We start from the raw sequence: 27468 nt of genomic DNA on the forward strand, positions 1-27468 counted from the left end.
GCTTCTCCCTCTGCCTGCCTCTGCCCCTCTCCCTCCCTCGTGCTTGCTTGCTCTCTCTAATACATAAATAAAATTTTTAAAAAAATATCAAATGGAACAATCATTTTGAAAAACGGTTTGGGACTTTCTTATAAAGATAAACAAATGCCTACTATATGACACAGCCATTCCACTTCCACATATTTACTCAGGAGAAATGAAAGCATATGTCCAAACAATGACTTTTACATGAATGGTCACAGCAGCTGTATCTGTAATAGCCAAAACCTGAAAACAACCCAAATGCCCATCAACAGATGAATGAATAACAAATTGTTATCCACTGGAATAGTGTTCATACAAAAAAACAGCATTTAGTAATAAAATGAATTATGGATGAAACGACTTGGGTGAATTTTAAAATCATTAATGCTGAGTGAAAGGAGCCAAACAAAAGAGTATATACTATATGATTCCATTCATATAAAGTACTAGAAAATGCGAGGTAACCCATAGTGATAGAAAGTAGATTAATGGTTGCCTAGGGTGGGGGTTGGTGAGGTTGGTGGAAGGGGTAGGGAGAGGTAGGATACAGAAAATACAAAGGAAGACTAGGAAATTTGGGGGGATTTATTATCTTGTCATGATGGTTTCAAGAAAGCATCCGTAAGTCAAAACTTATCCAATTGTGTAATTTATTGTATGTCAATTATATTTCAATAAAGTTATCAAAAATCCATTTAATCAAACAGCATTCATAAACTCTTTATTCCAATATAGTCAATAATCATATCATGCTATAAAATGCTTATTTTCTACTACCTGTAAACAAAAAATAGAAATTTAAACTTAAAATAGTAATATTAGACATCAACTTCAATGTACGAGAGGATACCGTTTTTCAAAAAATTTTCTGGAAATATGCAAGTGAAAAATCTTAAAGACTAACAGATTAAAACATAGTGCAAATTCAGACAGGCTCAGGTAGATCAGTTAGCTTTGCTATCCTCTGTCCACATACAACAGTCTTATTGATTTGAAAATAAATACAGTAATCACCATGGAAAACTGGTAAGTGTACGACATTAACAATTCCCACCCCATCACTAAAAATAATCCACAACTAAAGACGAGTTGGATTACTAGAAATTTCTAATTTGCCTATGTCAAAGTCAAATATTTTTCCACAGAAACTATTTCACATGGTGGCAAAGTTCCAGACCAGTTCCCAAATCCTATTTAAGCAGTAGGGATTAATTATCCTCTCCTTCTTCTGCATCACGTTTTTCCCTCTACTGGATCACTGCCATCAGCACAGAGACATGCTATAATTTCATCCTTCTTTAAAAAAGATCAAAAACAATAACAAACCTCTCTTGGTCCCACTTCTCCCTCCAGGAACTTTAACCCCTCTCCCATTTCTCTGTGCTTCTTTATGGCAATACTTCTTGAGTGAGTTCTCGGATTCTCTCTTCCAATTCTTACTTAAATCTGTCCCATGCAGGCTTTCGTTTCCAGCGTCGTACCAAACCATCTCACCGCTATCAGTTATCTGCTCTATCCAGAAGCTAATTCTCAGGCCTCTTCTCACTCAGCCTCTTAAATTACATCTGACACAAGTGTTCACTCCTTGAAAACGACTTTTAATCCGGCTTTCAGGACACCTCAAGTTCCTGGCTTGCCTCCTACCACCTTCTCATCTTCTGTACATCTAAATCTTAGAGTACTTCAGGCAGGGCTTAGTCCTTGGACCTATTTTTTTATTTTTATTTATACTTACTTCATTAGTGATTTCATATTAAATTTCCTTAAAGTGAGAACATCTATATTTAACTTGAAGAATTTATATGCATTACTCTCATTCTCAAAGAGAATCAACTATAGATAAATCTACCATTATTTGGCAATGCAGCTGCAGATGAATAACAGATCCAAATAGAAACAAAAAGATTAAGTAAAATAAGTGACTTAATTTTCAATAAATCATCACCATCTTTCTTTAGTTTAACTTCAATGACTGATATAGGGAGTTACTTTAAAATTAAAGTTAATGAGTTAACTATTAATGAGTACCAAACAAGTAGCCTAGTATTTAGTCTAGTCATTTTTTAAAATAGAAACATTTAAATACCACACTAAATATTTCATTAAAAAAATGTCAATCATGGCCTTATCTATAGTCCTCGTCCTGTGGGCTTATAATGTCAACAGTAACATCCTATATTAATATAGACTTGTTTCAAAAGCCTTTTACAACAATCATCTCACTTTACCCTACAAAAGACTCCACAAGGATATTACAATAAATACTGTTTTAACCAGCAGTTTCTGCTCCTAACATGACCTCTCACATAACAGTAAGACTTTTAATGAGTGAATTTAATGAATTTAAAATTAGTTGGAGAATCATAAATCCATCCCCACTACAAGGAATATATATTAAAATTCATGTTCAACTGATGGCAGGTCATTAATGTCACCTTTCTGTATTTAGTATAACATTACAAAAAAGAAATTTACATTTTCTTTTTAATGCTAATAAATGAAACTAAGTCCTTTATAGACAAATCGGTAAAGAGACATGCTATATTTCACTTACTCCCATGACTAGACAGTGACTAGACAATGAAAATAATGATTTTTATGATGTTAATACTGATCTACTATATATAAGGTACATGGGTGTTGGCTGCCTCTATCACAATGAAAAAGATTTATTTTTACAAGCAAGAAGGAGAATTTTAATTGAGCACTCACTAGTACTCCATAACTCCTTTCCTCCAAGATTTCCACCTCAGATGACGTGGCATGTACTGCCTATCAACCCCAAATCAAGGGTTAGAAGCATGTTGATTAGAGCAAGGCTTTTCTAAGTGTACCGCACTTCTCTTGAGGGCTCCATTGTCAGTACTTCCAGACCTGAGAATTGAGGAGTTAGCACCTTCCCTTCTAACTATATGAAGTATCTATGTACAGATCCTTATACAGTTCTACCTCAAAGACCTCCATTTCTGAAATGTTCCTTTTCGATTTAAATATTCTATCCTACCCTTTCAATCCTCATTATAAAATTTTTGTCCTTACACAGTCCTTGCAGTCCTTTCAGTCCTTTCACGCTCCTCTATTTTCAAAACCATTAACATCCTTTTGGCTTTGCTTCCCCTCCTACCTCACTAGTGTTTCAGATGTCTCTTCAAAGGAAAAGGGCCCCAGACCACAAGACCTTACCTCCTGGTCCCAAAAGAACAGCCGTATTGGAGTTCAACATATGATATCCTTTCTGACGACACCTTCAGCATTCCTCTTCTGGTTCTCCTTTTAATTCTTACCTTGTAAATATTAAGTCAGGATTCAACAGTTTTGTTATACCCCATTCCTTCTACACGCTCTTCTTCATAAATCCCATCTATTTTCAAATCTTGAACTATCACCTCGAAATAACTTATACAAACAACCCTAACATCCCTATAAATATTTAATCCTGTGCTATCAGTCTGCCAGACAACAACACAAGAATGTCCATTAACCCAAATTTAACACATCCAAATTCAAATTCATTTTCCATGACTCCCCAAAAAGAAAATGTACTCATTCTTTGAACTTCTCTATTTCCAGTAACAGCACCAAATCACTTAGAATTTGAAATCGCCTTTAAATTAAAGGAAAGTACTAGATTCCTTACTAATCAATTTGCTAATCTTTTGATTGTGTGTGAATTTCTGGTAAAAATAACTGCAAGCTCATCAAAGGAATATGATGTAGTCATTTTCATTTAATTCCTTTGATGGTACACTATTTTTACTTTACACATGGCTTGAACTCTGGAACCAATCTCTAACACATACCTCCAGTTTTGTTACCTAACAAGTAAATCAAAATAATTCCATTTTCCCCCTACATCTAGAGAAAGCTTGAGTCAGGAATAAGCATTATGAGAATGGGCAATTAAATTTTGGCTAGTACTGAAAGATTCTGCAGCAGTCTATGCTTAAAGCTTAGTTTGTACCTCATAAAAATTACAACTACACCTTTTCACAGGGTTGTTGTGAGGATTATATTACATATGCCTAGCACTGTGCTGAGCATATAATAAGGGCTCAAAAAAATGGTACTACTGTTATCACTGGTGTCACTGTGAAGTCAGGAGCAGTACAGCCAAATGAGAAGCCATTCTGTTTCTCCAGGGGACTGCTTACAGCACACATTTGTTACAGTGTTATTTTAAATCAATCTATGTCCTACATTTTCTAGAGCAATTCTAATTCAGATTATGTACTATAACGGCTCTTTTAAACCTTTTGAAGTTCCAAAAATTCCAACATTTTATCATCCAAACTTCATCTTTCAGCCTGCCTTTCATTCCAGAAGTTACCATAAAAATTTTTAGATGGTGTGATGGTAACCATACTTTTGGTTCCAGTCTTTTTTTTTTTTTTAAGATTTTTTAATTTATTTACTTGACACAGAGAAAGACAGCCAGCGAGAAAGGGAACACAAGCAGGGGGAGTGGGAGAGGAAGAAGCAGGCTCCCAGCAGAGGAGCCTGACGTGGGGCTAATCCCAGAACGCCAGGATAACGCCCTGAGCTGAAGGCAGACGCGTAACGACTGAGCCACCCTGGCGCCCCTGGTTCCCGTCTTATACAACAAAATCAAAACTGCAGAAATACTTAAAAGGTATACCTTAAATAAACACCTGAGGATTCTAGGCAAAGAGGAAGCCCCTGTCTATGCACTAAATTTTTGTAATCTTCTTCTTAAAAAACTATTATATCTCACTTTACTTCATTCAGGTCTTTGTTCCCCTCACTCTCCCTAACAACCCTATTTAAAGTAATGGCTCCTCCTATTACTCTCTATATCTATGCCCTGCTTTATTTTTTTTCATAGCACTTATTGCCACCTATCATTATACCATATTGGTATTTGTTTACTGCCTATCTCCCCCACTAGAATGTAAGCCCCACACGAGCAAGGATTTTGTTTTATTCTCCACTGAATACTCAGCAGTTCGCAGAATCTGGCACCTAACAGCTGCTCAATAAATATTAATTAATTAACAGAGAGGCCAAGACCCTCCTATGATGTACAATCTCATTTGGTTTCCTAGAATGCAGATCGGAAGTGACAATTTAGAGGGGGAAGCTACTAGAAGCAAGCATGTAACATTGACAGTCAAATAGTAAGAAAGTTCAGGGCCACCTAGGTGGCTCAGTCAGTTAAGTGTCTGACTTCATCTCAGGTCATGATCTCAGGGTCCTGGATTGAACCCCCCATGGAGCCCCCTGTGAAGCTCTGCGTAGAGCCCCCATGCTCAGGGAGAAGTCTGCTTTTCCTTGTCCCTCTGCCCCTCCCCCGCATTCACGCTCTTCCTCTCTCTCTCAAAGAAAGAAATAATTTTTTTAAAAGGAAGTTCAAAATATCAAACACAATGATGTAGGCCAGCAATGTAGGATAACTTATTATACAGACAGATAATCCTATATCCTCTAATAACCAACATCTTTTTATTACAACAGACTACAAAAACAGTAGGTTTTCAAATGAGTCAATTAATCAGTTTAATCCAGAGCATCTATACATATAAGGCTTCAGATGACAGGGGAATCTTTATCATTAAGAAAAAGTTATATTACATTCCACATACTTTTTTTAATGAAACAGAGAACTATATAATACTTTCAGAACTGTTCCCATAAAAAGTAATTAAAATACAAATTTTACTTTTAAAGGGAGAAGCTATAATTTTTAGAAAAGACATGTAATGGAATCTCTCCATTCTCAGGGAAGTCAGATGAAGGAAGCATTACCATATTTTACAAGTTTAAAAATTAATCAAATGTTCTTTTTTTTTAAAGTTTCAATATTGACCTATTATAGATCATAGATTTGTAATAGCCTATCCTCATCTTTGCTAAGTGTATAAGATTTTTTTTTATTTTTTTAAAGATTTACTTATTTGAGAGACAGAGAGAGAGAGAGCAAGCATAGGTTGGGAAAGGGAGCAGCAGAGGGAGAGGGAGAAGCAGACTCCCTGCTGAACTGGGAGCCGCCTACCGGGTGATCTCATGACCCTGAGATCACGACCTGAACTGAAGGCAGACACTTAACCAAGTCAGCCACCCAGGCACCCCAAGTGTATAAGATTTTAAAAATAGATAAGTGCATCCTTCTGTTTAGCATAATTTTGTCAATATTGGTAAAGTTACACCTAGCCCACTATGCACTTCTCTCTTTAAACCATAAGCTATTCAGAAATACTATAAAGTTAAAAACCTTGACAATGGTCTTTCTCTATTGCAAGATTTATGCATAGTAAGTCAGAGATTCTCAAACGTTAAAGTATATGCCAGCCACCCAGGGATCTTGTTAAACTGCTTCAGTACTTTCTGATTCAGCAGATATGGGGTTGGCCTAATATTCTGCATTTCTAAAAAGCTCTCATGATGCTGACACTACTGGTCCACAAATCTCATTTTTGAGTGTCAAGTCACTAAAAACTATGTTACCTCAAAAATTACTAGGTCACTTTGGAGAATAATATTGAAATAAGTGAAATATCTAAATTATATCTAATAGCCTTATCAATTGTTTCAGAAATATATTGAATGCCTGCCCAGTTGCAGAACTATATAAAAACAGCTTTGCTTATTTTTCTTAGTTCTTATCTTCATAAAACCTAATATATTCTATCATAAGTTAAACAATATTCCCTATCAACTCCTATCAACATATCATTTCATCAAATTTTTAAGGTGTACTTGTTACTTAGCTATCTCCCTCAGAATCAACTGTGCCCCCTTTCTCAGAATTATCAACAAATCATAATATCTTCTTTCAAAACACTGTCCTAGGCAGCCTGGTCTCAAGCTAGTTAATTACCAAGGAACCTGATTATTATTAAGCCTCACGGTTTATATAACAATTTAATATACCTAAGTTACCTAACATTTACATAGTGTTTTACAGTTTAAAAATACCTTCTAATATATCATTTAGTCCTTAAACAGCTCTTCCAGGTGGTGGTTATCATTCACATTTTACAAATGAGGAAATGGATCAGAAGTAAAATGGTCCAAGATTACCTAATAAGTGAAAGTACTAAGAATTAAATCCAGTCTTCTGGTTTAAGTATGCCAATTCCTGATTAATCTCTGGGTAATTAGAGGAGGACATATAGATAACTGAAAAATAGCCATTAAAACCAAAATTGCAGTTTATTCAAGAAGAGTTATTAGAGCATGGCTTGCCATATAAAAGAAAGGAAGCAACCTAAACATGTAACAGTGGGGAACAAATGAATTAAATTTTGGTATATCCATACAGTGGAATACCACACAGTTTTTTGTTTCGTTTGTTTTTTAATATATTATTACTTCTAGGTTACACTCCAAGATGTAAAAAACTTGGAAGTTATCACTCTTCTCTCACAACAAAATAAAAGTTGAACAACCTGAAAAATAATGGACTTTTTTTTAGATCCTTGAGATACTGAGGTCAGAGGACAAACACTCACCCACGAAACTAGAAAGAATGATAAATAGAGAATACAGACTAGCTAACCGAAGTAGAAGGCACAGAAATCAGGAAATATGAACACTTAAATGGTAACTTGAACAAGTTGATGGAGGCTGACTGTGGATTAGTTTGAGAGTTTAAAACTCCCAGATGTCTAGTCCGAGGGGACTGATACACCTTCCAAGGTTTTATGCCCCACAAGTTTCTCACAGTGAGAATAAAAAAAAAAAAAAAATCTCCTTCTACTTGGCTGGGGGAAAGAATAAAATAACACTTTGATACAAGTCCATAGAATTCTCCACAAGAAAAGCTTATCTAGCAAAGGAAAAGGCTTCATCACAGCCTTATACAACTTGGAGAAATGAAACTACCCAAATTCCTGCCCACTTTTGCCTGACTTTCTTATAGAGGGGGGAAGACAAGCTGAGAAGAACTTGTGGAGGTCCAGGGACATAGACCAAGTAAGAGACTGACTGAAAAACAGGATTATAGGGGTGCTTGGCTGGCTCAGTCCATAGAGTATGTGACTCTTTATCTTGGGACTGTAAATCTGAGCCCAACATTGGGTGTAGAGATTACTTAAAAATAAAATCTTAAAAAAACTAACATAGGATCATAGACTACTTCCCTACTTCCCACACCTTACCACCATATCAACAGGGCTCCTATACAGTAACAGGATTATAGCTTAAAAAACAAACAGGGGCGCCTGGGTAGCACAGCGGTTAAGCGTCTGCCTTCGGCTCAGGGCGTGATCCCGGCGTTATGGGATCGAGCCCCACATCAGGCTCTTCTGCTATGAGCCTGCTTCTTCCTCTCCCACTCCCCCTGCTTGTGTTCCCTCTCTCGCTGGCTGTCTCTATCTCTGTTAAATAAATAAATAAAATCTTTAAAAAAACAAACAAACAAACAAACAAACAAACAAAACTACAAGGCTCAGACTGTTTAAGAAGTTATTTCTAGGGAAACCAGAAGATAAGAAGGGAAACAAAAACAAGAACACTAGAGGAATTTGAAACCTCTGACAACTACAGCTACAGCAAACAGTAAACACAACCTAATTCCTAGTTAGAGAAATATAAAACCTCATACAAAAGACCTACCTTCTTCAGTTTCTATTATTATCCTGTATATCATGTCTTGCTCTCAACAGAAATTGATAAGGCATGCTAAAAGGAAATAAAGGCATATTCAGAAGGGATAAAGCAAGCATCAGAACCAAATTTGGAAAGAGCAGATTTTGTAATAATCAGACTGGGAATTTACAATAACTATGATTACCATGCTAAGGGCTCTAATGGAAAAAGTGGACAACACGCACAAACAGGTGAAAAAAAAACAAAGAGATGAAAACTTTATGAACCAATCAAAAAGAAACATTAGAAATTAAAAAAACTAACAGATCCTTTGATAGGATCATCAGAAAGCTGGATACAGCTGAGGAAAGAATCAATGAGCTCAAAGAAATATCAATAGAAACTAAAATGCAAAGAGAAAAGAGAATTAAAAAAACAATATCCAAGAACTGTGGGACAATTAAGGAAGGTGTAACGTATACGTAAGAAACACCAGAAGACAGAAAAGAGTAAAAGAAATGTTTGAAGTAATAGTGCCTGAGAATTTTCCAAAATTAATGACAGAAGCCAAACCATAAATCCATGAAGCTCAGAACATATCAAGCAAAGACAAATACCAAAATATCCATACCTAAGCATATAACTGCAGAAAACTAAAAACAAAGAGAAAAAGATTGAAAGAAATCAGAAAAAAACCAAAACACTTTACCTACAGAGGAACAACGATAAGAATTTTGTTGGACTTCTTGTCCGTAACCATGCAAACAAGAGAGAGGAGTGAAATATTTCAAGTGTTGAAAGAAAAAAAAACACAAACCTAGAATTTGTCATTAGAGAAATTATCCTTCAAAAATGAAAAAGAAATAAAGACTTTCTCAGCCAAATAAAAACTGAGAGAATTAACACTGGTAGACCTGCCTTGCCAAGAAAAAAAGTTCTCTAGAGAAAAGGAAAATGACATAGTTGGAAACTCCAATCTATATAAAGAAAAAGCTACAGAGAATGAATAAATGAAAGGAAGACAGAATACTTTTTTATTACTGAATCTAACAGATAATTGCTTGTTCAAAGTGATAATGGCCACAAACTTCTGGGTGATTATAGCATATGGATAAGCAAATGAATAGCAGCAATGTTATAAGGGTTGGGAGAGAGAAATCTGGAATTCTTCATTATAAGAAACCTGCATTACCTGTGAAGCAGCATTGTGTATGATTTATGTTAAGCAGGCAACCTCTAGGACTACCACTAAAAAATATTTAAAAAATAAGTATAATTGGTACTCTAAGAAAGGGGAGAAAATGGAACTATATAAAATGCACAATTAAAGCCAGAGAAGGCTGAAAAAGAGGGAAAAAAAAACCACAAAGAAACAAAGAACGCCTGTAATGAATAGAAAAGTTACAAACATGATTGATATTAATCCAACCATATCAATAACCACTTTAAATGTGAATGAGTCAAATACACCAATTAAAAGACAATTTCAGAGTGGATGAAAAAAAAACCCAACAATGTGTTGTCTACAACATAACACTTTAAATGTAAAGATACAGATTTGAAAAGGGAAGGGACAGAGACACGCTAACACTAATAAAAAGAAAGCCGGGAATAGCTTTATTAATTTTAGAGAAAGCAGACTTCTGAGCAGGGGAATTTTTCAGGCATAAAGAAGGGCATTATATAACATAAAGGGGTACATTCCAAGAAGACATAACAATCCTTAATGTACATACACCTAACAACAGAGCACCAAAGTATATGAGGCAAAATGTGAGAACTGCAAGGAGAAATAGATGAATTCACTATTATAGAGACTTCAACACCCACTATAAGTAACTGACAGATCCAACAGGCAGAAAATTAGTAAGGACTGGGTTGAACTGAACAACATCATCAATCAACTGGATCTAATTGACATTTATATACTACTTCACCCAACAACAGCAGAAACCACATTCTTCTCAAGTTCATATAGACCATTCACCAAGAGATAACCACATTCAGGGCCATAAAACACACCCTCCAAAATTTAAAAGAATAGACATCATACAATGTATGTTCTCAGACCACAATGGAATTAAAATAGAAAGCAATAGCAGAAAGATAGCTAGAAAATCCCAAAATATTTGGAGATTAAACAACACACTTCTAAATAACACATGGGTCAATGAAGTCTCAAGAGAAATTTTAAAATATTTTGAAGTAAGTGAAAATGAAAATACCACTTATCAAAATGTGTGGAATCCATCAAAAGTGGTGCTTAGAGGGAAATTAAAAGCACTGAATGCATACAGTAGGAAAGAAGATTTAAATCAATAATCTCAGGTTCCATTTTAAGAAACTATATAGAAAAAGCAAGCAGAAGCAAAGAAATCAACAAAATTGAAAACAGGAAATCAACAGAGAAAACAAATGAAACCAAAAGATTCTTTGGAAATATCAACAAAATTGGTAAATTTCTAGCCATATATTATGATGTATCACACAAAGCTTTTATTTTGGTTTTTAAAGTAAGTGCTAGTCTTCTTCCTCAACTAAAATATGAAATGCTTCTCCTGTTCCTTTTCTCCTTAACCCTTCCACAATTTTCTGACATCATTTCTAGCACATGTATGTTACAACATTTATCCCTGCCCAAAAAATATATGACACATATAAGACAACAGAGTCTTATTAAAGAGTGGAAAACAAAAAAGCTTGCTTTTGTAGCATAATGTGAAAAAATGACAGACTTCATATTTTTGGTAGAGAAATCAAGTAAGTTTATCTATGCCCTGATATGCAAGCTTTTTCATTTTCTTTTCAAATAAGTTAGTCAATATAGAAACATTAACTTATTAGAGTAGACCTGAGTAACTGTTACTCAAGAGGAAAGAATGGCAGAAAGCTATACCATTGTAAAACACACCCAAAATAAAGCATTGTTGCCAATATCACCTAGTAGGTGTCAACCACACCCAACCACCATGTCCTTAGAACTCCATTAGAACCATTAGTTTAAGAAGTGGTACTTTATGGGCACAGGGTAGTAGGAAAAATGGGATTTTAAAATCTGTGTTCAAATTTACCATTTTTTATTAAAGCCATGTGACCTTATACAAATTAATCTATGATAGGACTTGGTTGGTTGCCTGCCAAGTACCAGAAATATAATTCCAACTAGTTTATGGGGGAAAAAAAGACAACTTATTACAAAAATTAGTAGTAGTAGTATTACACTTGGGTGTCTCTTGGAACCCAATCTCAGGACCATGGACAAAGACAGGTGACTACAGCTAAGACTATGTATCTGCTTCTCTTGTTCTTTCTTCCAGATGCCCGTTTAGTTCACATGACAAGAAACAACAGTTTCTGTGTTTCATATCTTACAGTTTCAGCCACTAGAGCAAAAACAAATTATTCAAAACTCTGGGCACTTAGAATTCAGGAAAAGCTCTGAGTGTCCTCCTGGCTTAGTGCAGGTGTATAGAACTGCACCTATAAACTACAGAAATGGGCAGAATTGTGACTGATCTCCCAGAGTGATCTTTTAAAAAGGCAGATCTGGTCCATTTATTAACCTGATTAAAACCCTTCGGGGCTTTCCCCAATACACGTAAAATAAAATCCACAACCCTAATTGAAACAAAACCTATGTGGGCCTTACATGGCTGGCCCATTTACCTTTAACAACCTTATTACATTAAGCCACAGTCCCTCTCGCTCACTATATAGTTGAGTTTTATCTACTTTGGCCTTTTCTTAGTTCTTGGTGGAATCTACCAAGCTCTTTCCCACCTCAAGATTGTTGAACACGTATCCTTTGCATTCTCTTCCTTTTTCACATAGCTGACTTCCACTAATTTTTCCTCAAAGAACCCTCCTTGACTCCCAAGGTAAAGCAGATTCCCTGCTCTTTTCCTTTATAGCATTTACCACAATTTCTAATTACAGATATGTGTATTTGTTTAGTATCTGTCTCTCTTACTATACTGTTAACTACAAGAGAATTGAGACCTCGGTTTTGCTCTCCATTGTATACTTCTAGCACTCAGCTGGCCTTCAATAATTATGTGCTGAATGAATAATTGGTTTAGCATTAGCACTAGACTGACCAATTATAGATGAGGGAAAGGGTACCAGGCAGGCAGAATTACTGTTATCAAGTTATTAAAATGGTTGCTCCACAGTAACTTACTGAGGGAAGGGACAAGAAAGTGGTTCCCAGAGAACCTGTGCTTCTGCTGAGCAGAATAAACAACTTGTTTATTTCAGTTAACTCTCTTCTTCCATTAAATTCTAACAGGACTATGATACCAATTAAATATAATAACAAATACGACGGTAGCTATACAATGACTTATATAATATATAGCAAGCATGTAATGTTAATTTTTATCCACTTAGGAAAACATGTTACCTATTATTTTTTTAGTATTATTAACCTCCAAATAAGAAGTTAATTAAAAATCTACAAAATACTCCAATGTGTATGACCAACATAGCTGTGTTTCATGACCCCTTTTCTCACAGCATCCCGATCTTTTCACCTAAGAGAATTACTTACCTACTATTCTGTAGTGATTGTATCCATTAAAATATCCACTTAATTCTAGAGACACAAAAATGAAGCAAAACAAAACAATCAACCAAAATAACAACAAAACTCTGTTCTCAAGGAATCCATAAACTCCCTTTCTCACTCTGCCTCCAGCCCCACCACACCCATCCTCCTGCCATGCCCAAAGTTCCAGAGCACCCAATGTAAGACTGCCAGATTTAACAAATAAAAATGCAGGATTATCCTATACAGTATGTGACAACCCTATTACCAGGCCATATTCCATCACTTTATCTTCATAAACCAATCCCAAAACCTTAGTTCCAATATTTTTCCTTATAAAAAACATTTCTCTGGAGATTCACCAGATATGATCTTTCTTCAAAGTATAAATAAAATCTACCTTGACTTTATTTAAAGACTGTCAGTAAAAAACTCAAAAGAAGAGAACAAAGCAAATCATCTTAACTCTGTTTCTTGGTGGTACTAGGAGTTAAAAAATAAAGAAGAGTAAAAATAAAAGCAGGCTAAACAACAAACATTACAAAAAATTCCTTTAAAAACCCTAAAAAGTCTTGCTTCCAAGAATAGGCACGTGAGGAAAAGATCAAGACTATAATCTTTTCAGAGGTAGATTCAGATAGAAGAAATTCCCTGAGAGGAGGTACATAAGCAGTAACAGTAGAAAGGAAAAATGAACTCAGAAAAAAGTGGTTACACTGAACATGAAGATGCCTTTGAATTTTATTTGTAACTGAAAGGAACTTCAGAGATTGCCTACTTCAACCTTCTCATCTTACAATCAAGAAAACCAAAGACCCTAAAAAGTAAAACAACTTGTCAAATGTCACATAGAAGACCCTAGCTCCTTCCAATTTCTCTCATTTTCTCACTTCTTGCCCCATATAACGTAAGGCTCACTGAACTGAGGAAGGTCCTCTTCTTCATATCCAGTGGGTTTTGGAGAAGTTCCTAATAATGATGTCACATCTAACACAACAGAAATGCATTCTTAGAATTTCAAAGAAAATTCTGAATGAATTTTCCAAAAGAAAAACTGTACAGGTATTTTCAATATAATATTTATCCTATTATTAATATAATTCTCTAGTATTATAAATCGTATTATTTAGGTACATCATGGGTTAAATTTGGGGGGCTGTCTGCAAATCTAACCACCAAGAATATTGTTTTTGAGGAAGTTCCAAGTTCTAAACCATTTTACAGATTTTAAAATATAGACCTCATGCTAAATTAGGAACCAGCAATATACAAAGAATCAAAATTATTTGAATGTGATAAATGAAAAAAGCAAGGTTCTTCACTTTATAAAAAGCTCTACCTCAGAGGTCATTCATTTTTAAAACTTGGTATTCAGGCACATTTGGCACAGGATATGATTTACATACATCTTTTTAATAGTATTTCACTGGAAAACTGAAGTAAGCAAAAAAGAACCAAAACATTTCTACACTTATCTAATTTAGGGGAAACAACAAAAAACCTTTAATGCATATTTTCATGAAGTGCCCTATAAGAGGTAAGAAAATTAATCATTTCATGAATGAAAGGTTGACAATCCACATTATAGTATATAGATATTTAGTACTCTTCCAAAAAATGTGTGGGTAAAGGAATTCTATCTGAACAGGTAAATAAAGTTCAAAGAACCTCCAAAACGTTTTCTCTTTTCTCCTGAAATAAAGCTATGTTTCATGAATTAAAATTTGTTTGATAAATCTATTTTTAAAAATTTCTATTCAGTCCATTAAATCAATGGAGATTCTTCACTCATTCACTTCATTTGTCTAACAACAATAACAATAGTGCTAAACAATATGCTAGCAATTTTGGATTTATGACAATAAGATTCAGGTTAGTTTCTGTCCTCAAGGAGCTTAGAAAAACCTTTAGTTAACTGTATTTACCCAAGTGATAATGACAGCTGAATTTTAAATTGGTCATTTGAGAAAACATTAAAAATGTAATATTTATTCTCAAAAAAAGAAACTATACAATATTAATTTTAAAGACATTTGAATAAACTCATGATCTATATGAAGCTTCCCCAAAGTAACCAAAATATGGCTTTGGTAAAATTTTTAATAATTTATTTTAATAGTAGCTTTTGCTATGAAAATTAACTGAGTTAATACTCCAATAAGGAGATCAAAAGCTACTATTACCATCTCTGTGACAATGAAAACCAAACACTTGGAAATGGATACCTTAAACTATTCTGAAAATGAAGAAAAATGTATAATTAAACATAGTATTATACAATATTAATACATTGCATCTGAATATGCAATTATTTACAAACCTGAATAATAAACAAAATTCCATATCATACCTTACAAATGATCCCAACTATGTATTTTGGATCATGTCATCTGCAAATTTTTCAATGAAAAAGGCCTTAATGTTTTCTGGAATTTTTTTTTTTTTTACAAACTTAATTCAAGATTCAACTTGTTTATTACCAAGTCATATAACTTTTTTCATCAATAAGAACTATGTCTATAGTTATATCTACATATAGGTATTAACTACAATACCTATTAAATTTGCAATTATTAAAAACTCTTGATGGATGAGAAACATTTTTCAGTTTATGGTCATATATCTCCAAAGAAAAATTCATTGTAAATCTGCCATTCTAACATGCCAGGGAATATCCTAATGACATTTTTCCCTTGTATTTTACCCTGAAATATTTTCATCATCCATCAGCTAAAATATCTAAATTTTCTTTAAAAACATTATGAAAACATCTTCATTGAATTTATGCATACTACTCAATGACATAAATGGGTATTATCTCCATTTACATACAAGGAAACCAAGGCACAGAGGTGTCCATTTTGTAAACTGCAAGGTCATTTCCTAGCCAAGCAACTGATCCTACACCATCAAGTTTATTATACGTGCGCCACTTCCAAATGCCATAAAACAGTTACTGTACCTTAAAACCACTGCCTCTGCAATGCCTATGTGCAATTCCGTTTTATCAAGAGGGTTATGGCAACAAGCTTAAAGGAGAAAACCCAGGAGAGAATTATTAAAAAAAAAAGGAAAAAAAAGGAAACACTTATTTTTGGCAGTGAATCATTTATTTTTAAATAACGAGAGGTAAACAGTTTTTAACATAACAATCAAGTAACCAACAGTTGTTTCTTCCGTTTTCAAAAAAATATTCCATCTTTCAGGTAGATCTTGCAAAACTGGAGCCTGCCCATCCTTCGAAAGAGAAGTTAGGAAAAAATGAGGAAAAAAAACTACAACAATTTAATACATGATATTGCAAAGAACTGAATGAAAAATAAAATTCAGAGAAGTGAGCGAATGCTCATTATGGCAGCTGAAACCCCACCTTAAATATTAAATGCTTCCTTTCATTCAACTGAAGGCTATGATTAGCAATAAAATATTCTATTACTGAAAAATAACGAAATATAAAACTTTTTTTTATTCAAAACTTGAGAAATTTTCTATCAAGTACTTTATTCAAATATTCGCCATAAATAAAAATACTTTGCTAACAGAAACTTAGAGCATATGGGAAAAACTGTTCCTGAGAGTTCAAAGACTGCATTTATAATTATGAGAGAGTACTATCAACAACTAGAAAGATGAAAGTTACCTATCACACATATTAAATTTAAGAACATTAGATGGGTTGAATAACCAATAAATCAATCACCGCACAAGAAATAAGAATTAATACATGAATCTAGCACCAAAGAAAAAATTCAATTACAATCCAAAGCACACCTTATACAGAAAAGGACAGGATTAGACTGAGTCATATTAAAGTATCTAGTCTAGCTGGGGATTAGTTAATTAATCGGCTATAAGACAGGTTGTGAATGTTCAGGTCAGATGTGCTTTCTTTTCATCATTATTCCAGTTCATCACCCCCAAGTGCATGCATGAGAAGGCGTCAGAGTATCGAAGCTAGGGGGCATGCTGTAGCAAGGGGAAAAGAAAAATGGGAAAGGTGCAATGGATGCTGCATAGTTGAATAATTATCTGGGTGGCACAATGGGCGAGTCCTGCCGACATCGGAGCTGAGTAAGCGGCTCCCTAACTCTGCCCCGAGGCACTCCCCCATTACCACGCATCGGAGGCAACCTCCCCGCTTCGCCCCCTCTTCAGGGGAAGAAAGGGATCCCCGCACTCGCTTTACCTTCATGTCTGTAATATAAAGACGCGCGGCGCAAACACGCAAACGCACTAGCCGGCTTTAGAGCCTCCCGCACGTAGCGCAAGCGGGGGCTTTTCCACCACCTCGGGCTGCCGCCGCCCCCAGAGCGAGGAGGCAAGGGGATGGCCGGCCAGAGCAGGGGCACTCAGGAGGTGGCACCCCAGGTGAGACGGGCAGTCTCCCCACGTAGAGCAGCCTCGGGCGGCCCCTGCAACCGATACCCAGGCGCGCCGGCCGGCTACCGTCTCCCTCGGCACCCAGCCCGGCTGGCGGGTGGGCGGCCGGAGCTCCGGAAACCCGCGAATGGGGGTGGCGGCCGTCGCGGGGGCGGCGCGCCCATCCCCGTCACCTTTGCCGGGCAAGAGCGCTACACACACCTCTCTCCGTTCTGGCCAGTGAGAAAGAGTTCCTCTCCCAGCACCCTGTCCCTACCAAAAAACAATTCCTGAGAGACTCGCGCTCACCGTGAAATCATGGGGGGCTCTTGCCTTACCCCGTCTTCATGCTTCGGTGGCGGTCGCCGGTCCCCCTCAGCTCCCGGGACTCCACCTAGAGCCTCCAGGAGCGACAGGCTCCTACGTGGAATCCGCTCCGGGCGGCGGCCGAGGCACCGGGCTTCTGGGAACGCCGCCTGCGGCGCCCGCCGGTCGCCGGACCCACCGTGTGCTCGACGCGCGAGCGAACAACACCGAGAGCCGCCGCCACCGCCCCCCACCCGCCCCCTCCCCGCGCGCGACGCTCCACAACCGGACGCTGGGATCCGCGCCTGAAGCAGGGGGGACCGCTGGCCCTCGCCACTTAATCTCCCATCCTTCCCAACAGGGGCTAGTCTCCACCGCTCAAGGTCTTCCAATTTAAGAGTCTCACTTTCCTCTTCAGCTCCCAGTGCCTAGGTGCAGCCGTGGTGGAAAAAGCTTCCTCCCACTCTCCCAAAAGAGGGAATGAATACGGCTTCCCCCCCCATTTCCTGAGGCTGTATGGTATTGCCCAATCCTCAATTTGGGGGAAGGGGACGGAGAGAACAGTGCTTGGCCAGGGAGTGAGGGAAGATGATAGCCAATTGAATGAACCATCCATTCAGGGGAGGGGTTAAAGAGAGGCCTGCCCACTTCGCCCCGCCCCTCACTTCAAACTACACTTCCCATTGTGCCTCTCCCACTTCCCGCCGCGCTGCACGCCGGGAGTGTAGGACCTCGCGGCCTCAAGGTATTTCGGAACTCGTAGTCTTTAATCCAGCCCCAAAGGTCCTGAAAGTTATAAAGGTATTATCATTCTATTTCCCTAGATAAATGTTTTCATATTCTCGGTTCTCTTATACGTATTAAATACCAATTAGTGTACAATTCAAAATTTCGTAAGGGAATTCTTAGCAAAGGAAGTAAATAATGTGTGTTACGGTCATCTGTCAGGACCTGGAAGCAGCTTCTTCCGCCCGGGCCTGGTCTCCGCAGAGGATCTGTTGCCGTCATGTCGGCTGCGATTGCATCTCTGGCTGCGTCCTACGGTTCGGGTTCAGGGTCCGAATCGGACTCGGACAGTGAGGGCGGACGGTGTTCCCTGCCAGCCGCTGACTCCCTCATGCACTTGACGAAATCAGCTTCGACCAAGCCCTCTCTGGCAGTGGCGGTGGACTCGGCTCCGGAGGTGGCAGTTAAGGTAAGCTCTTTGGCCACTGATGCAGTGCGGGACTTGTCTGCCTCTGCTCCAAAATCCGAAAGTCTCCTATTAGGCCCCGGGTTACCTCTTCCTCAGTGCTGAGATATAAGTTGCTAACGCTCGGATCTCTTCTTCCTACATGCATCTTCCTCGGGAGAAGCCGGGACTTGGAAGTTCAGACAGCTCTCACTGCTCCCCGCTCTTGCCTCCCTCCAGCAAGCAAGTGGGAAGGGGAGTCGGGGGGTTGTGAAACTTGAATTTATTATGATTAGGATGTGGCCTGGGTAGAGAAGGTGTAAATCAGAACTGCCCAAACTAGAGTATGTATCCTCACTTGAAGTGAGTAATGGCCCGGGCTTTGTTTCTGAAGTCAGAACTAGATCCCGGCTCCACCACTTCTGTGAACTTGGGCCAGTTATACAACCTCCTCTGTTTCGGGGCGCCTGGGTGGCACAGCGGTTAAGCGTCTGCCTTCGGCTCAGGGCGTGATCCCGGCGTTATGGGATCGAGCCCCACGTCAGGCTCCTCTGCTATGAGCCTGCTTCTTCCTCTCCCACTCCCCCTGCTTGTGTTCCCTCTATCGCTGGCTGTCTCTATCTCTGTCAAATAAATAAATAAAATCTTTAAAAAAAATAAAAAAAAAAAAATAAAATAAAATAAAAAACAACCTCCTCTGTTTCATCGCCTGTACAATGGTGATAATTTTAGAAATACATATCTATATGAGAGGGTTATGTAAAAATTAAGTGAAATGATACAAATGTGGCTGATCGCACAGAGCCTAGTATCTAATAAAAGTACAATAAATGTTAGTTTAACCCTTGTGATTATATATGTCAATATAGTGAGAAAAGGCCTAGGGTTTAAGAAGCAGCGTGCTTGATCTCAGTTGAGGAAGGTGATAGAGGGAGAATTGGGTTGTGTGGATCATTTTACAAATATTTACTGAAGACATGTTATTTGCCAGGAACTATTCTAGGGGCTGAAGACACAGAGGCCAACAAGCCAGACATCTTTGCTATCTTGATGCATACATGCTAGTGGAAGAGGCAGCCAATAAAATGTGAGCAAATACAGTGGCAACAGATTGGACTGAGTACTATGAAGGAAAAAAAATAAGAGTTTCGTGATAGAGAATAAGGTAGGAGTATGACTTCTGTAGATTGATCAGGGAAGTCTTTTCTGAAAAAGCAGCTTTGAAGAAGGAGAGACCAGCCATGTGCAAGATAAGGCGAGAGTTTCTAAAGGAGACGCAAGCTTTGAGATGACCAAGAGCCTAGTGTGTTTGAAGATCTGAAGAAAGGTTGGTGTGTCTAGAGCCAGAGGAAAGCATCCACCAGTTGGTAGTATAGGCCCAGTAGAGCCTAATGGGAGTGATCAGAAGCTCAAGATGTGGGATGGGAGGCAGTGTGCAAAAATTACTTTGTACTTAAGATGTTTGCTATAGAATTGTCAAATCAGTATGTTGTATACCTGAAACTAATATAACTTTGTATGCTAATTGTACTTCAATAAAAAAAAAAAAAGAAAAAATGTTCCCAAGTCTAGGGTTATGACTTTAAGTCTTCTGCAAGTTATTATGAGTTTTACTTTTTATTAATAGAATGGTATGAAAAAAATGCTTAGGATCCTCCTATCTTTATAACAAAACAAACTCCCCAAACTTGTATCACCCCAGCAACCTGAGTTGTCATTCTTTTGCGCAGTTTCATTCTTTGGAGCTCTCACTTCATCTCATTTTCTCCTCAACCAAGCGTAACCTAGCCCTACTCTCTTAGAAACTACTTACTCTCCCTAAGAAATGTTGAGAACTTGTCAAGTTCTCTGACTTGAATGTCTGCATCAAGTGACACTTAAATAGGTCTTGTTTCTTGAAACTTTCTCTCCCTATGGCTTCTGTAGGGCCATCCTCGGTCTTCCAAAACCCTGCTCTTCTGTGCTCCCTTGTATATTTCCTGCGACTCTGCCTTTAGTCCCCCTTTCACCTCTCATGTTCTCTCATGCTTTCAACCTCAGTCATGCTTCTGATACCTCACAGGTGAACACTCTGAAGTGGTTCACACAGGCTTTGGAATCGAGACTGTCAGGATTCCAATTCTGCTCCAGCACTCACCCAAGTGGTCACCTTGGATGAGTTACCTAAGTGCTCTGTGCCGAAGGTCTTTCTCATCTGGAAAGTGGGGGTGACACTAGGACCGATCTTGTGGATAGACTTGTCGTAAAGCACATTAAGCACTTACCACTCTGTCAGACACACTGTCCTTACTATTTCCAACTCTAAACTCCTTTCTAGCTCCAGAACTACTAAATTCTTTCTCTGGAGGGTTTTCAGGCACCTCCAATCCAATGTGCTGGAAAATTAACACTTTTTTTCCCCCTCATGATCCACCTCACCTGTTTTTCCCATTTTGGTTAATGATCCCACAACCCACTTATTAGTCCAAGCCAAAATAGAAGGGTCTTCCTTTTCCTTCCTCCTCAACCCCTGAAGCTAGTCATTCAACTGGTTCTAAATTTTCTGCTTCATTAATTTCTCTCAAATTAATTTTTTCCTCTCCATTTTCACTGATACAGCCTTACTTCATGTCTTCATTACCTCTCCCAGGAGCCATTCTTGTTTTTCCTTTCTCTTTCAACCCCTGCTTCTGGGTTATGGGTCCTGTCATCATGACACAATGGTATTTATCAAATATTTTATTTCAGATTCTTATTTCTCTGCAAGACTATTATAATAACCTTCCAACTGATCTTTTTCTTTTCTTTTCCTTTTTCTTTTTTTTTTTAAAGATTTTATTTATTTTATTTGACAGAGAGAGAGACAGCCAGCGAGAGAGGGAACACAGCAGGGGAGAGGGAGAGGAAGAAGCAGGCTCCCAGCGGGGGAGCCTGATGTGGGGCTCGATCCCGGAACGCCGGGCTCATGCCCTGAGCCGAAGGCAGACGCTTAACCACTGTGCCACCCAGGCGCCCCTTCTTTTCCTTTCTTGTTTCCTAGTTCCATATTCCATTCTTTCCTTCACAGTGCACCCAAAGTAATCTTTCTAAATTCCAGTGTTGTATCACTTCCCTGCCCAAAGACACTGTGTTACTACTGGATAATTTCTAAGTTCCTTGTGTAACGTGAGGCCTGCCATTTTCCCGTGCTGAACTCTCTACAAAATAAGCCCCCAAAGCCTTATTTTCTTTTTTTCCTCTGAAGATTTTTGTCCATACTTGTCTCTGTACGTGGAAATCCCTTTCCTTGTTCTTCATGCTGCCTCCCCGCCCAATTCTACTGTCCTTCCATCTCAGTGCACATGTTTCCTCCTCTGTCCAGGCAGCCCTCCTTTGTACCTCAGTTGTAGCACTTCCTGCATTGCTGTGACCTAGCATTTTCTTTACCCTGAACTATTGTGAGACCCTGGGGGCCAGAGATGGTTGTGTCTATTTATTTTCATGTCTCCTATGCCTAGTATACAAGATAGAGGGAAATATATTTGGTGAAAGAATAAATGAAAAAGTAAGTGAAAAAGAAAGTCTTGAAAAAGCATGTACATTGATTGGGTGGGGGCAAGGGAATGTTTCTAGAACTCACTTTGTTCAGTCAGCTCAAGTTTTGAGATCATCTAGGAAGAGAGGTCGCATAAGGTACCAAAGGTGCATTAGAAGCAGAGCACAGAGATGGAGCTGGATGCCCCCTCTTCCCCCAGTCGTTGGAAGTTCTATGATGAGAGAGTTAGGGACGTTAATTATCACTAGTTTGTGAACCAACACGTGCTTATATGCCAAACAAATAGGATAAAATATAAAATTCCCATATTTGAAAATTATAAAATTATACTTCTCAATAACTCATGAGCCAGAATAAAAAATAATGATAATGGAGAATATTTTGAACTGAATAATAAGGAAAATAATACCAGAACTTGTGAGGTGCAGCCCTAGCAATATATTTTTTTTTAAGTGTAGTCTTAAATACAGGTAATGGAGAAGACAGGCAGAAAGTTAGTATGCTAGGCATCCATACTTTTGGATTGATTTTTTTTTTTATCATTCCATTCTTTTCCTGTACTCATTTGTAAATTATGCCCTCAGTTTCTGCTCTTTGAGTGGTTACCTGTAGACATTAAAACATATCTGAATTTATCAGTACTTTTGCCTCTTACTGAACAGTGCAAAACCTTAGAATACTTCAATTTTATTAACATTCCCCTACCCCTACTTTAGCTATTATTGTCCTGTATTTTTAATATATATTTAAACATCAGAAGATGAGGGTAAGCTAAGCTGATTCTTGTATCTTATATGTAAGAGGTTGCTTTTTTCTCCCTATAGTGCATACTTCATGTCCTCTTGTGAGGGTTAACTGGTGGCAACTGCTTGTAGTTTTAGTTTGTCTTTTTTTTTTCCCTTGTAGATTTATTTCTTTATTTGAGAGAGAGAGAGTGATTGAGCGAGCCGGGCGGGGGGGGCCTGCGTGGGCCAGAATAGAAGGAAAGAATCCCAAGCAGACTCCCCATTGAGCACAGAGCCCCACGTGAGGCTGGATCCCATTACCCTGAGATCATGACCTGAGCTGAAACCAGGAGTTGACCCAACGCTCAGCCGACTGAGCCACCACCCACATGCCCCCTCAGTTTGTCTTTAAAATGTTTTTACTTAACCCTCTTTCTTGAAAGATCTTTTCACTGGCTCTAGTTTACTTAACTGGCAATTTTTTTCTCTCACCGTATTTAAAATATTCTATTTTCTGATCTTCATTGTCACTGATAACAAGTCAGCTGTCAGTGTAGCTTTTTTCTTTTTTCTTCAGAATGCTTTTAAGACCCTTACCCTCTGCCCCCTTTTGGGAGGTGTAGTTTCAGTCTTTACATTCATTATGGGATACCCAGGTGTGGATTTCTTTTTGTTTGTCCTGCTCAGAATTTGTGGGGTTTCTTTAATTGAGAATTGATTGGTTTGGAGTGTGGATTGTCAATGTTTCTCGAAAGTTCTCAGTTCTTATCTTTTCACATATTATTTTAGTCCTGTCTCCAATGTATGATAATTATTCTCTGTTTAAAAGCGTATTTTAATGCAACACTGTCACATTTGGCACTTTGGAAATCATGTAATGAACCCTATCGGGTTACAAGAGTTGCTTGTTAATTGACTTTAAAATTAAAAAAATAAAAACAGACCCAGCTTCCTCTCATTTTAGTCCATGACTGTGTTACTTTTCCCCAGTGCATTCCCTGCTTTAACATAGCCAACTTGAGTAAAATGAAAATTCTGCCTCTAATTTTCAGCATATTTTAAAATTTCTTCTTTTTGGGTGATCTGTCTCATACTCATGAACTTCAAAGAGATCACCTTTTTCCTCTGCATTTGTTGAGAGCCAAACCCAAAGGATATCTTATGTGAATTTCTATTCTTTTATCTCATCCACGTAAACTTCCATCTTAGGAAGTTTATTCATTTCTGTTTTCGGGGAGGGAGCTATAAATTTGGGGGGGGAGCTATAAATTGATAAATAGTTCATAATAATGATTAATATTTGTTTTCTGCTTTATGGTTTACAAAGTGCCTTCCCATCTATTTTCTTATTTGTACATAGTAAAAAATGTGAAAAGGACTCAAAAGTAAATATTATCTCATTTTATTCTCAAATTACTTTGAATCAACGGAAGATAACCTGTTCAAACTTATTTGACCCATAGGGTACCCTTCACTCACTGTACTTTAAGTTTTATGGATAATTAAAACTGAATAGAAGTCCTCTGTAATTCTGTGGTAATTTCAATTGCATGCTTAATTATTACTAAACTCCTCTTGGGTATTAAAACAAGGTTGTGGTATTGTCCAAGTTTTTCTAATTAAATGTATAATTAATTAATAACTCTTCATTTTCTGGAGGGTTGTTCAATTTGTTCTACAATTTTAGCAGGAACCAGAGACTGGGACCTATTTATATTTTTTATTAGTTGCCACTGTCGTGTATATAAGAGTAATTCTTTTTAAATTGTACTTTGCATTTAAAATTTGGTATCTCATGATACTCTGTTCAAAATAATTCAAGTTTAAAATACTTGTAGTTGGAACGATCTGGTAAACCATATTATAAAGTGATTCTAACAACTGTATTCTGTGAAATCCACTAGGGAGGTAGGAATGTGGCTAAGCCCTGTTATTTTAAGCAGTTTATACTAGAGTTAAATACTAAGAAATGCATTTAATTTAGTTTTTATGCAGTTGAGGCCACTTGTATATGAACTTTTAATTTTATGGTACTGAATTTTTCTACTCAACATTAGGCAGATACTATCTTTAACCAATGAAGATTCTAGTGTGCATTCTAGGATAATAAACAATTCACCCTTGAACAATGCACTGTGCGGTTGAAAATCTGAGTATCATTTTGACTACCCAAAAACTTAACTACTGATAGCCTACTGGTGACGGAAGCCTTACTGATAGCATAAATAGTCAATTAAAACATACTTTGTCATGTGTATTTTATACTATATTCTTACAATAAAGGAAGCTAGAGAAAAGAAAATGTTATTAAGAAGATCATAAAAGAAAATACATTTACAGCACTGTACCATATTTATTGAAAAAAAATCTGCATATAAATTCAAACCCGTGTTGTTCAGGGGTCAATTGTATATGTATCATAGTTTAGGTGGCCCAGCATCTGAATCCTCTCCCTAAGAATCTTAATGTGAGGAACACCCCTTGCTGCCCCCAGCCTCCAGAGGCTGAAAGCCCAGATTCTTGTTCTCCCAGCTCCCTTTCAGCTAAGGCTCAGGATGGTAACTTCGGCTGACCAGATGAATGCACTCACCTAAATTCTAATCTAAACCTAATCCACAAAGAAGCAAGGAAAGAGAATATGTTAAGTGGCAGTGGGGGCCAACATCTAGTTTCTCGGGCCAGTAGGCTCAACAGCAGAATCCAGTGGCAGCCACAATAGTAATGATGTTCAGTGATGGTGAACTCTTGTCCTCAGTGGACTGGTTCTGTGATATGATTGATTCTAATTGTGATTCCATCTGTATACTCACCCTAGTTCCCCAAACTGATTCTCCACCCTTCTTGGCAATTCTAAGACAAAATATTTGATACTCAAAAAGATTCAGTACTGTTTAATCGGTCTGTAAGGGTTTCAGCTGCTTTCAGCTAAGAACCCTAACTGATAATCTGCTGGTGATTTTTTTGTTGTTGCTAATTGGGTGCCTTTAACATCGTTCCTTGTGGCTACTTGAAATTTTTCCCCTTCTCATTTTCTGTTAGCACCTTGGGGTAAGTGACTTAATGTTGCTAGCATTTATTTCATAGAAGTGCTGTAGGGGGGCACCTGGGTGGCACAGCGGTTAAGCGTCTGCCTTCAGCTCAGGGCGTGATCCCGGTGTTATGGGATCGAGCCCCATATCAGGCTCCTCCACTATGAGCCTGCTTCTTCCTCTCCCACTCCCCCTGCTTGTGTTCCCTCTCTCACTGGCTGTCTCTATCTCTGTCAAATAAATAAATAAAATCTTTAAAAAAAAAAAAAGTGCTGTAGGAATTATATGAGATAATGTGAGACAACACTAAAGTCGTTAAACACTTTTTTTCATAGCACTTACCCTCTTCTAGCAAACTATATAATTCACAATAAGTATATTGCTTATTGTCTTTTTCCCTCACTAGAATATAAGCTCCACAAGGACAGGGAGCTTTATCTATTTCTATGGGCCTAGAACAATGCCTGGCACATAGTAGGCACCCAATCAATATTTGTTGGATGTATAAATGAATTTGAAGTTAACCATACTTGCTTTGTGAATAGGCCTGTGCCCCCAACTACACAAAGAAAATAAGATCGGTTATGAGTTCCAACATCTCCCATCAGCTCCAGACATCATCACCCATCCTTGTTTTTGTCCTCTCTGTTTCATCTCAGAGAGGGCTCTCCTCAGAGGATAACCTTACAGCTGTGCCCTGGCTTTGTTCCTGTGTTTCTCCCTACTCACTCATATCTGGTAGCTTACAATTGACTAAATCTTGGTTTAGTCTTTTCTTGAGGAAAAAAACAAACTTAATTTTACCTCAGAAATCCTTCAATCTGGCACCCATCTCTTCTTTTCTTTATTGCCAAATGTCTTGAGAGAGTAAAACTTATTACTGTCTTGTTTTTCTAAATCCTTAGTTATACCTCTGCCTCTCACGACTGCTTTTCCATGCTCTACCCCACTACCAGAATCGCTCTGGCAAAGGTTTTATGTGACGTAATTGCCAAATTTAATGATCTTTAGTCAGCCTTCATCCTCCTTCTCAATGGATTTGACTTTTTCTTTTTTCAATTTACAAATATTTATTGAACATGCACTGACTACCCTGCATTCTACTAGGCAGTGAGAATATAAAATGTTAATAAAAGTCATATGCAACAAATCATATAACAATTGCTATAAGGAATTACATAAAACATTCCTTAGGATTATGGAAAGGCAGTTTTCCTGAGCCAAGAGAACGGAACATATAGGAGAAA

The 27468-nt window shown here is 37.7% G+C and overlaps 2 protein-coding genes across 10 annotated transcripts in view; one reads left to right on the forward strand and one right to left on the reverse strand.

Moving 5' to 3' along the window:
- Positions 1-18026, reverse strand: part of WASF1 (WASP family member 1) — a 66003-nt gene extending 47977 nt beyond the window's left edge. For 4 of the 9 annotated variants that reach the window (XM_019806376.2, XM_002925646.4, XM_034668974.1 and 1 more), the window contains exon 1: positions 17786-18026. The gene's annotated coding sequence lies outside the window, so the exon portion shown is untranslated. Of the gene's footprint in view, positions 1-3207; positions 3309-8598; positions 8665-16079; positions 16147-17785 lie in introns of all 9 variants that reach the window. The other 5 variants (XM_034668970.1, XM_034668971.1, XM_034668972.1 and 2 more) reach the window with 5 other exon arrangements.
- A 464-nt stretch (positions 18027-18490) lies between these two features.
- The window catches only part of CDC40 (cell division cycle 40), a 52072-nt gene continuing 43094 nt past the window's right edge, over positions 18491-27468 (forward strand). Inside the window, exons 1-2 of the mRNA XM_034668968.1 lie at positions 18491-18583; positions 18731-18977. Of these exons, the coding sequence (XP_034524859.1) occupies positions 18789-18977 (189 nt within the window). The 5' untranslated portion in view covers positions 18491-18583; positions 18731-18788. The remainder of the gene's footprint in view (positions 18584-18730; positions 18978-27468) is intronic.

This window comes from Ailuropoda melanoleuca, chromosome 10, assembly GCF_002007445.2.
Source record: "Ailuropoda melanoleuca isolate Jingjing chromosome 10, ASM200744v2, whole genome shotgun sequence".
NCBI classification, from domain to species: Eukaryota; Metazoa; Chordata; class Mammalia; order Carnivora; family Ursidae; genus Ailuropoda; species Ailuropoda melanoleuca.